This window comes from Lutjanus erythropterus, chromosome 18 (assembly GCF_056507025.1).
Source record: "Lutjanus erythropterus isolate fLutEry1 chromosome 18, fLutEry1.hap2, whole genome shotgun sequence".
Lineage (NCBI taxonomy): Eukaryota > Metazoa > Chordata > Actinopteri > Lutjaniformes > Lutjanidae > Lutjanus > Lutjanus erythropterus.
Window position 1 is genome coordinate 4,860,373 of NC_139334.1, and position 14,241 is coordinate 4,874,613.

General features: G+C 38.2%; 1 protein-coding gene across 2 annotated transcripts; it reads left to right on the forward strand.

The window, feature by feature from the left end:
- Positions 1–18: 18 nt before the first annotated feature.
- On the forward strand, positions 19–10,769 carry eif4eb (eukaryotic translation initiation factor 4eb). 2 transcript variants are annotated; one of them, XM_084743322.1, is made up of 7 exons: positions 19–71; positions 1,456–1,559; positions 5,707–5,802; positions 5,952–6,015; positions 7,716–7,829; positions 9,898–10,037; positions 10,127–10,769. In XM_084743322.1, the coding sequence occupies exons 1-7, from the start codon at positions 54–56 to the stop codon at positions 10,239–10,241; spliced, it is 651 nt and encodes a 216-aa protein (XP_084599448.1). In that variant the 5' UTR covers positions 19–53; the 3' UTR covers positions 10,242–10,769. The 2 variants fall into 2 exon arrangements, with proteins under 2 accessions (XP_084599448.1, XP_084599447.1); XM_084743321.1 differs by lacking the exon at positions 19–71 and adding an exon at positions 151–279.
- Positions 10,770–14,241: the final 3,472 nt, after the last annotated feature.

Genomic DNA, 14,241 nt, shown 5'->3' on the forward strand with positions numbered 1-14,241 from the left:
CGTTGCGTAGCTCCGTCCAATCAACAGAAACTTTCCTAACACAGATTTGTAAGATGGCGACCGCCGAACCGGTGAGCACTTTCTCCTAAGAACATATCAAAACATTTTAGGAGGGCCTATTGCTTGTAATTACAGGGCAATATCCCATTTAAGTTAATGAACAACTTTAAACATTAGTTTACGAAATCAAATTGACCGTTGTTACAATCACACGGCCTGTTTTGACTTGTTTCGAGTTTGTCTTCTGTGCCACGACCTAAGCGTAAACGAGGAATGCTTGTGAGTGGAGATCTCCCAACTTTAAAGCTGACGTTATAGCTAACCGACGTGCCGTTCACCTTTGCGAAGCGAACCACACCAATTTCTACTACAAAATTAGTTACTTAAACATTACTTAGGGTTAACTGCAAAAGTACATATATGAGTAACATTTATTAAAGACACGTATGATTATTATGAACTACCACTAAATTCGGCGTGTAACATGACCCACCAAACTCAAACAGCAGTTTTGTAGCTAAAATGTGAGCTGTCAAAATTGGTTGCGCTGTCTGCTGACCTCTACGATGCAACGTTAGCTTGGTGAGTTACTTTAGTGGCTGAGGTTGTCGTTATTTTAGCTAACGCTTGACGCTACAGTACCAGCTTTAAAGTTGTTTTTATAGCTAATGAAACGCTATTGGGTGTATAAAATGCAAACAGAATTCAAGACGGACCCAGGTTTTGGGTGAGGGGGTTCTGCCAAACAAGGAATTATTTAATTGGCTGTTATATAAATGTAAATTACATAGTGTTCTTTCCGCTCATCAGCAAACATGCTGGGAATGAATACAGCCGTGCGTAACAATGAAGTTACAGCATCAAGAAAGTTAGTTGTCACCAGTAGTGGGCAATGTTAGCATTAGAGTTGGCTAGCTAAACTGTAGCTTCATGTCACAGTGAAATGTGTACCAGATGTTCATATCATGTTTCACTAGTGCACTCTTCCTCTGCACGGAATATATTTTTTTAAGTTTGCTTATGACAAGGGGGAGGTGCCTTTGTGACAGTAAACTGAGTATCTTTGTGTTTTTGACATAACAAGACATTTGAGGACGTCCCTTGGGCTTTGGAAAACAGTGATCAACATTTTTCACCATTTTCTGACATTTTATGGACCAAACCACTAATTGATTGCTAATCGATTAATCGAGAAAATAATTGACAGATGAATTGATAATGAAAAAAAATTGTGAGTTGCAGCCCTATTTGTGTTTTAAGTGTACGGCCATTTGTTTGACTCAACAGTTCACTTGTAATCTAATCAACAGCTGAAAAGTTATCACAAAAGAGATTTGACTTAATCTGTTACAAGATAAGTTATGTAGAAAGCATAATCTTTTGCACTGGGAACAGAAACCAACTGCCTGCTGTGCTTGTATGATTTAATCACATCCATATCTCACTGTGTTTTAGGAAACCACCCCCAGTCCAACCCAGCCTGATGAAGATGGAGCTGAGGAGACTGGACAGGAGATAGTGAGCCCAGATGCCTACATCAAACACCCCCTTCAGAACAGGTCAGAGTCTGCAGTTTAAAATGTATTTGAGAAAGCCAGTTTATTTAAAGCCAGTATTTTAACACTTCATCCGTCTTAGATTTGAATTTTTGAAAATGATATAGACATTCATGGTCTTTTTCAATAGTCAGTGCCCATATTTAGAGAGCAAGCAATATAAAAATGTTATGCTGCAGATTTAGGAGGGTTACAGGTAGTTGCTAGAGAGCGGGGTACAGTATGTCAGAAGTGACATCATAAAGCTGCATTATTAGAGCATAATATATATTTAACACTGGCCAGTAACGTGTTAGTTTGTATTTGCTGTCATTCAGGAAAAGACAGTGGAGAAGAATAAATTTAGGCTAACTGTTACAGCAGGATGCAACTTAAAAATAATTTCAGTCCTCTGTATTACTGTCATGAGCAAGCAGACAACCTAAATATTTAAAAACTTATGTTGTAAACCCACTTTATCAGGAATCAGTCAGTTCAATATTAGGGGTAGTTTAACAGTGAGAAAATAGAAAGTTGTACTTCCCTTTTCTAGTATATAATTTGTCAGTTAATCAATGAGTGGATTGGCACAAAATCGAAAAAAATAACTGATTCCTTTGTTTTATATTTTGGTTAAATCAAGCAGAAAATACAGATATTTGCTGGCTCAGCTCCTCAGATTTAAGCGTTTGCTGCTTCTTTCAGTTTTAGCCTATATGATTGGAAATGGAATGTGTTTGTGTGCTTTGTACTGCTGGTCTGACAGAACATATGGAGACATCCCTGTGGGTCTTCAGAACATGTAATGGACATTTTCCAGTGTTTTTTGCATACTCTTCATTGACAAAACAATCAATTAATAAAATAAATAATTGACAGATTAATTGGTAATAAAATGCTAGTTAGATTTGGCTGTAATAATGACTTGCCATTTTATTTAAGCCATAGTAATTAAAATTAAGCTTTACTAAGAATTAGGGGTGCAACCAGCAGTTGTTTTCATTATCATTTCATTATTGATTAATCTGCTGATTGCTGATTCATTTCTTAGTCTTTAATATGAAAAAAAAGATTATTCATTTACTATCAGAAGTGATAAAGAAAAGTACCAATTCCTTATATTTAAGAGGCTGGAACCATAAAATGTTTGACATTTTTGCTCAATAATGACTGAAACAATTAATATATTTTTAAAATACATGGCAAGTCATTTCTTTCATTCAACTAATTGTTGCAGCTCTAATTTTTGTTTTATGGACTGCCAGTAGACATGTTTTGTTTTGGTTCACCTGTTGAATTGAGGAGGTTTTGGATCAACTCAAGTTGAGTCAGAAAGCAGGGAAATCACATATATTGTCCCTGTTTGAATACACCGGTATCTGATCACCCACTGCTTGGGCTGGGCTGCTCCCAGATGTGCTGTAAAAACATTTTCAAAGAAAAGATCAGTGACATGCGCGTCACACAGTTGCTTGATCTGTAGACATAGTTCAAGAACTGAATGACCCTTCCCCCACAGCTGAATGGACAGCTCATACAGAAATGAAAGTGACCATTCACCAAAAAACAATGAACCCTGTGTTCACTCAGCAGTTCACAAAATTGTCTCTGTACATTGCACTATAAAATCATGCCAAAAAAACAAAATATCAATATATGATACAATCTATCTGCAACTTAGCTCTTCAAAACTGCAAAATCATGTGAAAATTAATCTGAATCACTGATTACATTTTAATATTTTTTTTTTGTTTTAACTCTGGTCTTGTTATAGATACTAATTTAATGATACATAAGAATATATAATGAATAACATAATGATTAAAAATAATGTGCCTTCACTTAGTGATTAGTGATGTTGCTTGTGGCTCTGGTCCTGTCTGTGTTTTCATGTTCTCCATGGGTTAAAGTGGATTTCCTCTCACAATCCAAACAAATGCAGTCTGCTGGATTGGACATTTTTATTTCCCCATAGTAAGACTGTGACTGTCTGTGGTCTGGTGACCTGTCCAGAGTGTTTCATTGTTTTTTTTTTTTCCTCTCTCGGTCCATACTCGGATAGGTTCAATTTCCCTTCTGTACTGAATACAAATAAGCAACAATTGAATATTTTATATATATTTAAATTCCACAGGGATATTTGTGTCCAAAAGGGTCAAATAAAAAAGCCAAACTCAAATAGAAAGCCAGTCAGCTTATAGAAAAGTTGGACTCAAAACACTTAGTTGGTGTTTCACAGCTTAGTTGTGAGGTTAGAAATACATAGGTTGAAGTCTAATGGTAAAATATCCCCACAAATTGACCATTACAGTGCTGCAAAATGACTGAAATGCTTTCATTGCTTCAATAGTTTTCATTAGTTTGGATAAAGTAGTCAAGTAGCCGATATTAGATATGATTTTCCATTGAACTAATTTATGCTAGTACAGGTCAAACAACATTAGACTATTAGCATTCATTTATCTTTTCCGGAGTGTCTGTGTGGGTGAGGATAAGCACACAGCTGCTATTTGGCTATTCACACCCCATCCCCTTAGTTTAGGATGCAAATAGCACCTGCCTTTTTTATTATTACTTTCCACTTTTCAGTCACAGTTTGGTTAGGTTTAGTAAAAGCTCATGGAGTGTCTCTGACATCAGGGTGCAAACAGCACTGTTGGCCACGGACACCTGGGTGCTTGTCTTTACCATGGTAGACCATATACACCCATGTGTAAATTGACACAAATAATAGTATCTGGTTTTCAGTCGCAGTTTGGTTAGGTTTCGGAAATAAAACTACTTGGTTACGTTTAGGGGAAGCCTATGTTTTGTCTCTGCCAGGTACAAATAGCTTTGTTGGCTGCAGACACCTGTTTGTTTCTGTCATGCTAGGGTATAAAATAGCCACTTTGCTATTCCACCAACTAGTAAAAAGCATCAGTCTTCTCGATCTCCCTAGTTCTTTACAGGGTCATTGGGTGCATGAGCTTATCCCAGCATGCATTGGAAGGCAAAGAAACTCCCCTAATGGCTTGTTCACACCACATGCTAGAGCAGTGAGTGACGACACCATCACTGAGCTGCGGCGGCTCGCACACGCTGTGGTGTCCACACAGGCTTCATTTCTGCTGCGAGGCGGCTGCTAAAAGCCTTACCTTTCTGTATAGAGTTTAATGAGAGGAAATCCGTGATTTCCCCCTCAATCAGAGAGGGAGGGAGGGATGAAAGGATGGAGGGAGAACAGAAAAGAGAGAAACACTGCCCTGTCTTCCGTGACATACTGGACAGATGTAGACAATGAAACTGTAATGAGAGGTGTCCTGTTTCTGATACGATGTCGATATGACTGTCAACAGATCATTTTTAAAGTGTATTTTTGCACAGAACCACACGCATCATGTAGAAAAAATAGGTGTGCCTCAGAATCTCTAGATGAAGCGTAACAAGAGCAGTGTCTGAGATGTGCATGTGTTAGGCTGCGCTGCTCAAGCGGGCTGTGTGGACGCTCTAACCTATGATGGGGCGCCAAAATGAAAACCAGCTCGTAACGCCACACGCACACACTACTCCAGCATGTAGTGTGAACAAGGCCTTAGAGGACCATGTAAGGGACTGGACATATATGGTGCTTCTGATTATGGCTTGTGGTGACGCAAATATTTTACCAGACAAGCGAACAATGAATACACAAATGTGTCATAAACTGAAGCCTACCAACTACTGGACTGTCATATTTGCTTATCAGGCGTTCTGCTATGCATGCACAATGTAACTCAAAGAAACTTAAGTTGTATCTGCGGTCTTTTTCAGCAGATGGCATTTATTTGGACTGTTCTCTCATTTAAATTCACCTTCCAACCCACGTGACAGATTAGCAGCTTAATGGCTTTATAATAGGGTCAACAGCCAGTTTTCATTATTATTCCTCAACCTAAAGAATTTAAAGCAGTTGATGAGCCAGAAGAAGACTCAACATCAAATGAGTGACACAGCGTCACAATTAATTAAACTAGGAGAGTGATGACTTGATTTACTGAACAGTTTGTGACAACAGCATCCAGGTGCATCCATACATCGCTCATTTGCTCTGGAGCTCAATAGCTTTCCGTTACTTTTGTTTACCTCGGGTTTAATTAGGGCCTTGTTTCATTTATGCAAATTCCTTTTTTTTCTGTTTTCACCCCAACAGATGGTCTCTGTGGTTCTTCAAGAATGACAAGAGCAAAACATGGCAGGCCAACCTGCGACTCATCTCTAAATTTGACACGGTTGAAGATTTCTGGGCGTAAGGAGCAATAAATCTCTCCAAGTCTTTTTATTTTCCTGTACTTCCATGGAGGCAGTGAAGCCGTAAAATGTCTTAATTGTACACAGTTTCTTTCAAATACTGTTAGATCAGCATGTTGTGTTAATGCTGTGCTTTCTTCATTTCAGTCTCTACAACCATATCCAGTTGTCAAGCAACCTCATGTCAGGCTGTGATTACTCCCTTTTTAAGGTGCGTTTGATTTATTGAACATTTAAATGCGCAGAGAGAGTAGGGAGTTCAAATACACATTAAAGTAAAGTTAAAACTATTTTTTACAAAAATATGATGGTGTGATAATAAAGTACTTTACATCAGCGTTGATGGTGAATGATGATGATGAAGTTCTCCTGCTGCAAAATCTGCTGTTTGTCCTGAATCCTGTGATGTGGCATGATTAAATATAATTAATAGTTAATAGTATTAATAAACTATTGGTGGTAATTGATAATTGGTGTTAAGGTGGAACTGCAGGCTATTTCACCGTGGATTTCTGGTCTCTGTCTCTGGGTAGCCAGGGGATGTGCTAGAACAATGCTGACCAATAAAGTAATAGCTATAAGCTAGGGTGTGGCTCGCGTGCAATGCATCCTGGTACATGTAGGCTCCACCAACATGGCTTTGTGAGCAGGAAAATGCAGCTTTTTCAGTCAGTATAGCAGCACTGAGGAATTTATTACTTCACCTGACATTCACCATCAACACTGGACATCCTCATGAAAGGTGCTGAAATTTTCCTTTAACACACCAGTGTCCACAATTGCTGTATTGTGTGTTCAACAATATGTACAACAATTTTGTTTTCTCTCTCCTTTTGTTTCTGAGTCAATGAAGATAAAAGAACCACGCAAAAGGTTATAAAACATCTCTGTATTAAAGTGGAGGATCACATTTACATCATAAGAAAGCTGATCCATCATGAGGAAGCTGATCCACACTTTAAATACTGGAAGAAAAAGTCATCTTTTTGTGGTTATTTGAAGAATATGAATTTCTTTCATACTGATATCCTTGGGAAAATAATTGGCACTGAATTGAAAATTAAATAAAAAAAAAACGTTTCATCACCAATTAAGACAAACTGCAAGATTTTTTACGCCTACAGAATCAGGCAACGCTCCTGCAAACAGAGCAGTGCCTGACTGAGTCGTTTCAGTCGGAAAAACGGCATCGTTACTGGAAGGTAGACAAACAAAGACAGATGTGGGCAGGACTTTTTTTCTGACTCAGTCTGTCTCTGCCAACTCAGCTCGTCAGTAAAAGAGCTCATTTAACCAGATGTGATGATAGAATATGAGAGGCGTGTGTGGAAGTTTAGTAAGTTGAATGGCAGCAGGCAACTAGCAGGAGGCTGCTAGCAGCTAACAATACTGTGTTAGAGGTTGTTAGTGATAATAAATGGAAAAGCAGTAATCAAATATAATTGCAGTCTTTTTTGTCAGTATGCTTTTATTGAAATCATGAACATTATCACCTGTGGAGAGGACAAACTTGTATTCATAGCAGGGGAGTTAGTTTATCAGCACCTGTCAACTTAAGGTTAACAAATTTTAGATTTAAAATCTCATAAAATAAAGCTTTCTGCAAAACACTGCAGTGTGAGTCAGAACGTTGAGACAGAGCTTGGATAGAAGAGCATAAATACATACTTGAGAAAAAGATGTTAAACAAAATCTCTTGGCACATGTTGAGTTCTTGCTACCTTTTGTAGTGTTCCAGCTGCAAACTTTGGTAAGATTGAAGGAATTTCTGCTGTGATTACTGAAGAGTTGGAAAATTTCTTGCAGGCAATGCTGAAGTTGTGCTGAGACCTCACATTTTCTGAAGCTGTTTTGAAGTTTTGGTGCCATGGTTTTGGGATGTTTTATTGACAATTTGAACCATCGCTGCAGGATGGCATTGAACCCATGTGGGAGGACGAGAGGAACAAGCGTGGCGGGCGCTGGCTGATCACACTCAACAAGCAGCAGAGGAGATTAGACCTGGACCGCTACTGGCTGGAAACTGTACGTTTGGCTGCTGGGCTTTCTCTCCTATTCAGTGTTGTTACCCAAATGAGTGATACTATTAATCATTTCTTGAGTCTCATGCCAACATAGTACATTTATTACCTGCTGGCAGCCATAATTAGTTTTACCACTTTTATCACTACATTTGTCAGACTGCCAAAATGAGTGATTACATCCTCTCATATCTTTTAAAACTGATGTGAGTCACACACCAGATTTTTTTAGTGCTGCCATCATCGTTTTTCACAACAACACCTTGTATGATACCAAAGAAAATATACTATTGCTTTGACTGTACACTGAACCGATGCTAAGTGGTAAGAATATGGTCAAATGAGAATATTTGCTTGCTTGCTGGTGCCCCCCCCCCCACCCCACCCCCGTCGTGTTGAGCTCTCTTGCTGCCCTAAAGGTCACTGACAGTGATACAGTCATTCAGTACACTATGACTTGACAGTTAGCAAACAGTGCTGACTAGACTGCCAATACTTGAACCACTGTTGTGTTTCTGGGCTGGATGGAGTCACTTTTCAATTGACATTCTTACTAGAGAGTTCTGTTATTTAAACCAGTGTTTAAAAAATATATTGATTATTATCACTACCAAGTGTATACTATCTGTATGGCTCTGGTATGATTGCTGTCATCATATGGCGTGGGATACAAGACGCTGCTGGAGAGAAGCAGGTTTCTGTTTCTAGGCTAATAAATCACGTGATATCAGATCGGTTCATACACTTGTGAACTCACTGATACCTGATCCAGCATTTTAGGCATTATGCAAAGCATTTCCAATACTGGTATCAGTATAGGAACAACACTTATTCTTTTATCATTTATGAAGCTGGAAACAAAACAGTTTTTAATGATCATGGACAGTTTCAAATGGACCACAACTGATCAGGTGGGAGGAAGTCTTCTTAACAACCTATATACTGGTGTAAAAAGTAGTCTGGATTGCTGCCATTGGTGCCTGGAAGCTGTATTGTAGTGTTAATAGTGATTAAACAGTAATATCACTAATACCTCATCTAAGCACTACACCTCTGAACAGCGCTCCACAAGTTCTGTGCCATCTTTTTCATTTAAACAGTTCATCTTGACTGACAGAAAAAGACCTTTTCTAAGGATACAAGATGTTTTATTTATCATTTACAACAAAGTTGCATTACAAAAATTCAATCTACTTTCCTTGTGATTGATTGATTTGAATTGGAACATAAGCAATACATTAAAATATGGAGCAAACTAATTTATATGGAGGAGTGCTGAGGATATATTAAGCAGTCTCCCAGCCTGAGGGAAGAAGCTGCTCTTCAGTCTGGTACAGCAGCAGTTACTTCTTCATCTCCTGCCTGATGGCAGCAGGGTGAACAGGCTGGGTGTGCGTAGTCTTTTAGTATTTGCTGGGTTCTGGGTACACATCACACCTCCCCGATATCACTGGTGCTTGGTAGACGAGTCCCAGTGATCTTCTGGGCAGTTTTAATGGCCCACTGTAGAGTTTACCTGTCCTGGACCGTGCACATCCTGTGCAAGTTTATTATGTTTCCAGTCAGGTCGCTCTCAATCGTTCATCCGTATGGATTCATTAATCTGTCAGAATAATTTCTTAACAGTCATCTGACAGCATTTGGGTTCTGGGTTCATTTGGGTTCTGTGAACGCTTGGCCGCCACAAGCCAGTTATCCCTGTGGTAACTTTGGGTTCTGGCAGATACCCATGCACCATGATGCAGAGTACACAGTCCTGGATCTGTGCCAGTGATGCTGATTCAAACACCTATCATCCAAATCCCTGAAATTTGTTCTGTCAGACAAGGCCTGTGCATGGCTTTTATTTTCTTGTCTAGTGTAGGCTGGTCTTGTGTTGATTAGTTTGGTTTAATAGTGTCTGTTATGTCTTGAGATGACATTTTGTTCATTATCAGAATGATACGATGATGATAATATGAGTTTGGATTGTTGGTCTTTTCTATATTTATATAAGACTTAACAAAAGATTCCAAATACTATTCAAATATTAATGTTTTTTAATTGCTATTTCCTCTTCATCCATTCACCAGCTCCTGTGCTTAGTGGGAGAGGCCTTTGATGACTACAGCGATGATGTCTGCGGAGCCGTGGTCAACATCCGCACAAAAGGAGATAAAATAGCCGTCTGGACATCAGACTATGAGAACCGGGAAGCTGTGACGCACATAGGGTGAGGCAGGTTTTTCAGTAATTTATTGAAAATAAATTACACAAATACAACCTCTGCATCCTCTTATGGTGCCATTTTCCTGTTAACAGGAGAGTTTACAAGGAGCGTTTGGGGCTTCCCATGAAGATGACTATTGGCTACCAATCTCACGCAGACACAGCCACCAAAAGCGGCTCAACCACCAAGAACAAATTTGTTGTTTGAGAAATGCCCTACGTGCCTCTTTTCATTTTCTTGTCTTATTTGTTGTTGGTGCATATGTTTACTTTGCTGCAAAGACTCTGCGGAATGCAATCTGGAAGACGAAACCCAGTCCGAGACAACATGCCAAACATTTCCATAACATGCCCAGGACTTGAACCACAGGAAAAAGAAACCAAGGAAAACAGATTAAATGAATCTTCTTAAACACTAACAATGAGAGGTATTAATAGTGGATGAGATTTAGAGTGCTGCATACTCTACTAAAGAAACTTGTGTTGATTTCTTTTTTTTTAATTCAGGGGATCCTGAAATGCAAAAAAATGTATATTTCTCTCCCGTTTTCTACAGCATTCTTGATTTGCTGTAATCCTTAATGACATTAAACACTTTTAATTTATTGTTAATTTGCCTGCATATTATTAGATTAGACCTTTGTTTTATGCTTTGCCTTGAACTGTTGCACGTAATCAATCTTTTTAAAGTATTTCATGACGTGTTAATATAATTAAAACATTGGTTTTGCAATTATTAGTTGTTAACTTGTGTAATACTTTTTCATTTTAATTGACTCTTCCTAAGTCCCGCCCCTTTTTGCTCTGTGTTTCTGTGTTTCAACAGTTAGATTTAGGCATGAGGAGCGAGATTGTTTAGGGTTAGAGTAAGATTATCAGGGTAAGCCAATCAGAAGCAGAGTAGGGCAGGTCATTCCTTTGCCATCCTGGGGGAAAAAAAAATCTCGTCCTGTACTTACGCTATGTACTGGGCTCATCTATGTTGTTTATATATGTTACTCATATCTTTAGTTAGCTAATCTTAGCAAAATGCTAGCCAACTAGCATGCCTTATAATTGTAGATTAACTAGCTAGTTAGCAAGTGTTTTGCCAACATTAGCTATCAGCTATAACTAGCTTACAGTTGATGTTGATTAGCTAGCTAGTTACCTAGCATTTGGTTACAGAGCAAAATACTAGCTAACTAGCCAGCTAACAATTGATGTAGCTAGCAAGTTAGGTTGCATTTTGCTAACATCAGCTAACTTAAGGTGTTACTATTTATTTGTTGCTTTTACAGATTTATCTGCATCATCCTTAAAAGTTGGCTCTTTTCAACATAGATGGGTTTAGCACATAGCATGCTAAATCCAAGGTTAAAAAAGGGGCAGGACTAAGAGGTCAATTGGTACATTCCTTGTTAGATATGATTAGCTTTTGACTCACAGTGGTGCTATATTGTAGGATATTGACTTTTAGTCACTGAGGACATTTACAGTAGAGAGGGGACATGATCAATCTCAAAGAAACAAGAAAATCTCTTCCAGCTTCCAAGTAGCTTACGATTCACTATAGCTGGTGTGAACGTGCCAATGTTAAACCTACCCACTCCCACCCCATCATCCTGAGATCCCTTAAAATGTCAGTATAAAAAGAACTCTGAAAGAAAAGGTTACTTTGGGCAACATGGCTTCCCATCTCAGTTCATTGCCACCTTTAAAAATGTCACTTCAACATGACAAATGTCATCACGTTCTCAAGGATCGGCATTCTTTAAGCCAGCAGGCGATGCATCCACAACTAGATCCTTCTTGATAAGAATCTGATGAAGCGTTAAGTGACTGTAGAAGCTTCATTAGGTCTGTGTTGAAGTTATGCCGTAGTTGTGGCAGTAACCTTTAAATGCCAGCTGATCTATCATGTAAGATGCTTTGCATGCAAGCATGCACCTAAATAACAAATACAGTAGTAAGTAGACTGTCTATATATATATATATATATATATATATATACACTGTTCCAAGACACATCAGAAAGTGCCACACAGTAAGTTGACACCTGTAAAACAAAATCATGCTGTGAACATCCCACATCCACAGTGCAGTACACTGTGAAGCATTGAAATCAGGGGAAATGGTCAAAAAATTCAACCCTTTACAAATCCATGTTAATTACTAAATAGGCCTGCTGCATCAAACATACTGAAGCTGGCCTGCTACCAGAGTTTACCACCACCACAGCTATAATGCATGTAAAATATAACTTTTTACCCAGATAAAGAGACGTAAAACACAAGAGGGCATATTAATTATTCTGCGTCTATTCTACAAGTTCTACATTAATAACAGAAAATGGCTAACACACTTAACACTGGTTTTCATAACATCACAGTGCTCCAACTCACATCTGTTACTGCACATCTATTGAAAATATAAATAACCACAGTGTTTCGGTTTCAAAATGACAGTATGTTATTTGTAGCGTGAGTATTAAAAACTGAAATATCTTGTAACTCATCTGCTTTTCTATGCGTGTCTCATCCTTAATGATAATAATTTGTCATCTGGTTAGAGAGTGTCAAGGAAAGAACAGCTTCTGTACACTCAGTGGCCAGTTTATTAGGTACATCTCGCTAAAACGAATGCAGCCCTGCAGTGAATCCTACACTGCAAAAATAAAGTAGAGAAAACAATCAGCTGCAAAACCTTCACAAGTTTACTCAACTGAAGGCTAATTTGTTGTGTTGAGAAGTTCATTCAAAGTGCAATATTAAGTTTGTAAAAGTTAACATGACTAGACAAGTAAAACAAACGCCTCGTTGGCTGCATGCTGCTGCAAAAAAGGGAATTACAAATGACATTGGCCCACTGGCAGAAAAGGGTTCAACTGGTGCTGTCACCCAACAGCCCCACCTACGCATGAACAGCCAACAGGAGTCACAAGCAACTTCAAAATAAAAGCACTGGTACTTCGCAAAAAAAAAAAAAAAATTAAAGAAAATGCAACTTAAATCATGTCTTAACATTATACTTCATAGAAAAAGTAAACAAATCATACAAATTATATAGACTATAATGTCAACAATTACACAGTCTGACTGTCAAAAATGTAAATATAAATTCAATAAAATGTAATTATAAATTTAAATAAATTACTGATTAAATTATACATTTAAATACAAAATAAAACATGTCATAAAAAAGCTCCTCTGCGCTTGTAAAGAGTTATTTGCTATACATAGCAACCATATAAGTTAGCTGTCACTGTGGCTTGTGATGTAGTTGTTAATGTTGTGATGACTTTCTGTTGTCTGTACCTTTTACTTAAGAAATATTGGTTCCCAACATGTAATGTATTCAGGGTCATATTTCCTTACCAAGTACTTTGAGCTTTTACTGGCTCAGGGTTGTCTCCCACATCATTTTTTTTTCATTTTAAAATGCCATCTGTTTTGTGTCACTGCCTCCGAGGGAATGTTAGCTCGCTAACAGTGGCAGACCACATACATCTCTACCTGATGATGTGTAGTGAACTTTGTAACTCAAGAAGGCTTTGCAGCTGGTCGCTTTACTTTTTAAAGTTTCCTTAACTTTTTTACAGTTCAATTTTCGAAAATGTTATTGTGTTCATTTTTTTTGTTCAGAGGTGTTCCTTAAACTTAATAGTTATTTTTGGAGGCTGTAGTTTGTGGTTATATACTGAAAGATGTATTATATTTAGTCAGTGGTCTGACAAAATATCCAGTCACCTCTTAGTAAATCAGACATAACATTTTGCAGTTTGCTGCAGTCACATCATTGCATTTATTGACAACTGCCCACCAACACAGATGGACATAATATTTTTAATCTTTCTGCTGTGAATAGTAGTAAAACTCAAGTGGCCCAGTTTATGCAGACAGGTAAACACAAGGCCAGTGACACGGTCACTTTATTAAATGGGGTGACAGACTAACCTTGGCAGCAATAAATGCAATCAATGTGCTAAATTGAATTTAGCGCAGTTTCTGAGTCTCCAGTCGGCCCCAGTAGCTGCAGGGCTTCCTTGTTTTCCAATCAGGGCCACTTATCAAAATCCCAAACCCTCCAACGTGAGACATCGGGTCAAATCAATCGGACAGAAGGACGTCACATAATCCAGCAGGGGAAATATGAGCTTTTAAAATCAGAAAAGACTTCCAAAAGAAGAAAATATCGCTAAAGAGAGCCATAAACTCTGACCTGAATCA

Excerpts from the sequence above, each read along its gene's own strand:
- eif4eb (XM_084743322.1), top strand. Across the intron at positions 1,560-5,706 it reads AAACACCCCCTTCAGAACAG|ATGGTCTCTGTGGTTCTTCA; the intron begins GTCAGAGTCTGC and ends TCACCCCAACAG. Across the intron at positions 7,830-9,897 it reads ACCGCTACTGGCTGGAAACT|CTCCTGTGCTTAGTGGGAGA; the intron begins GTACGTTTGGCT and ends TCCATTCACCAG.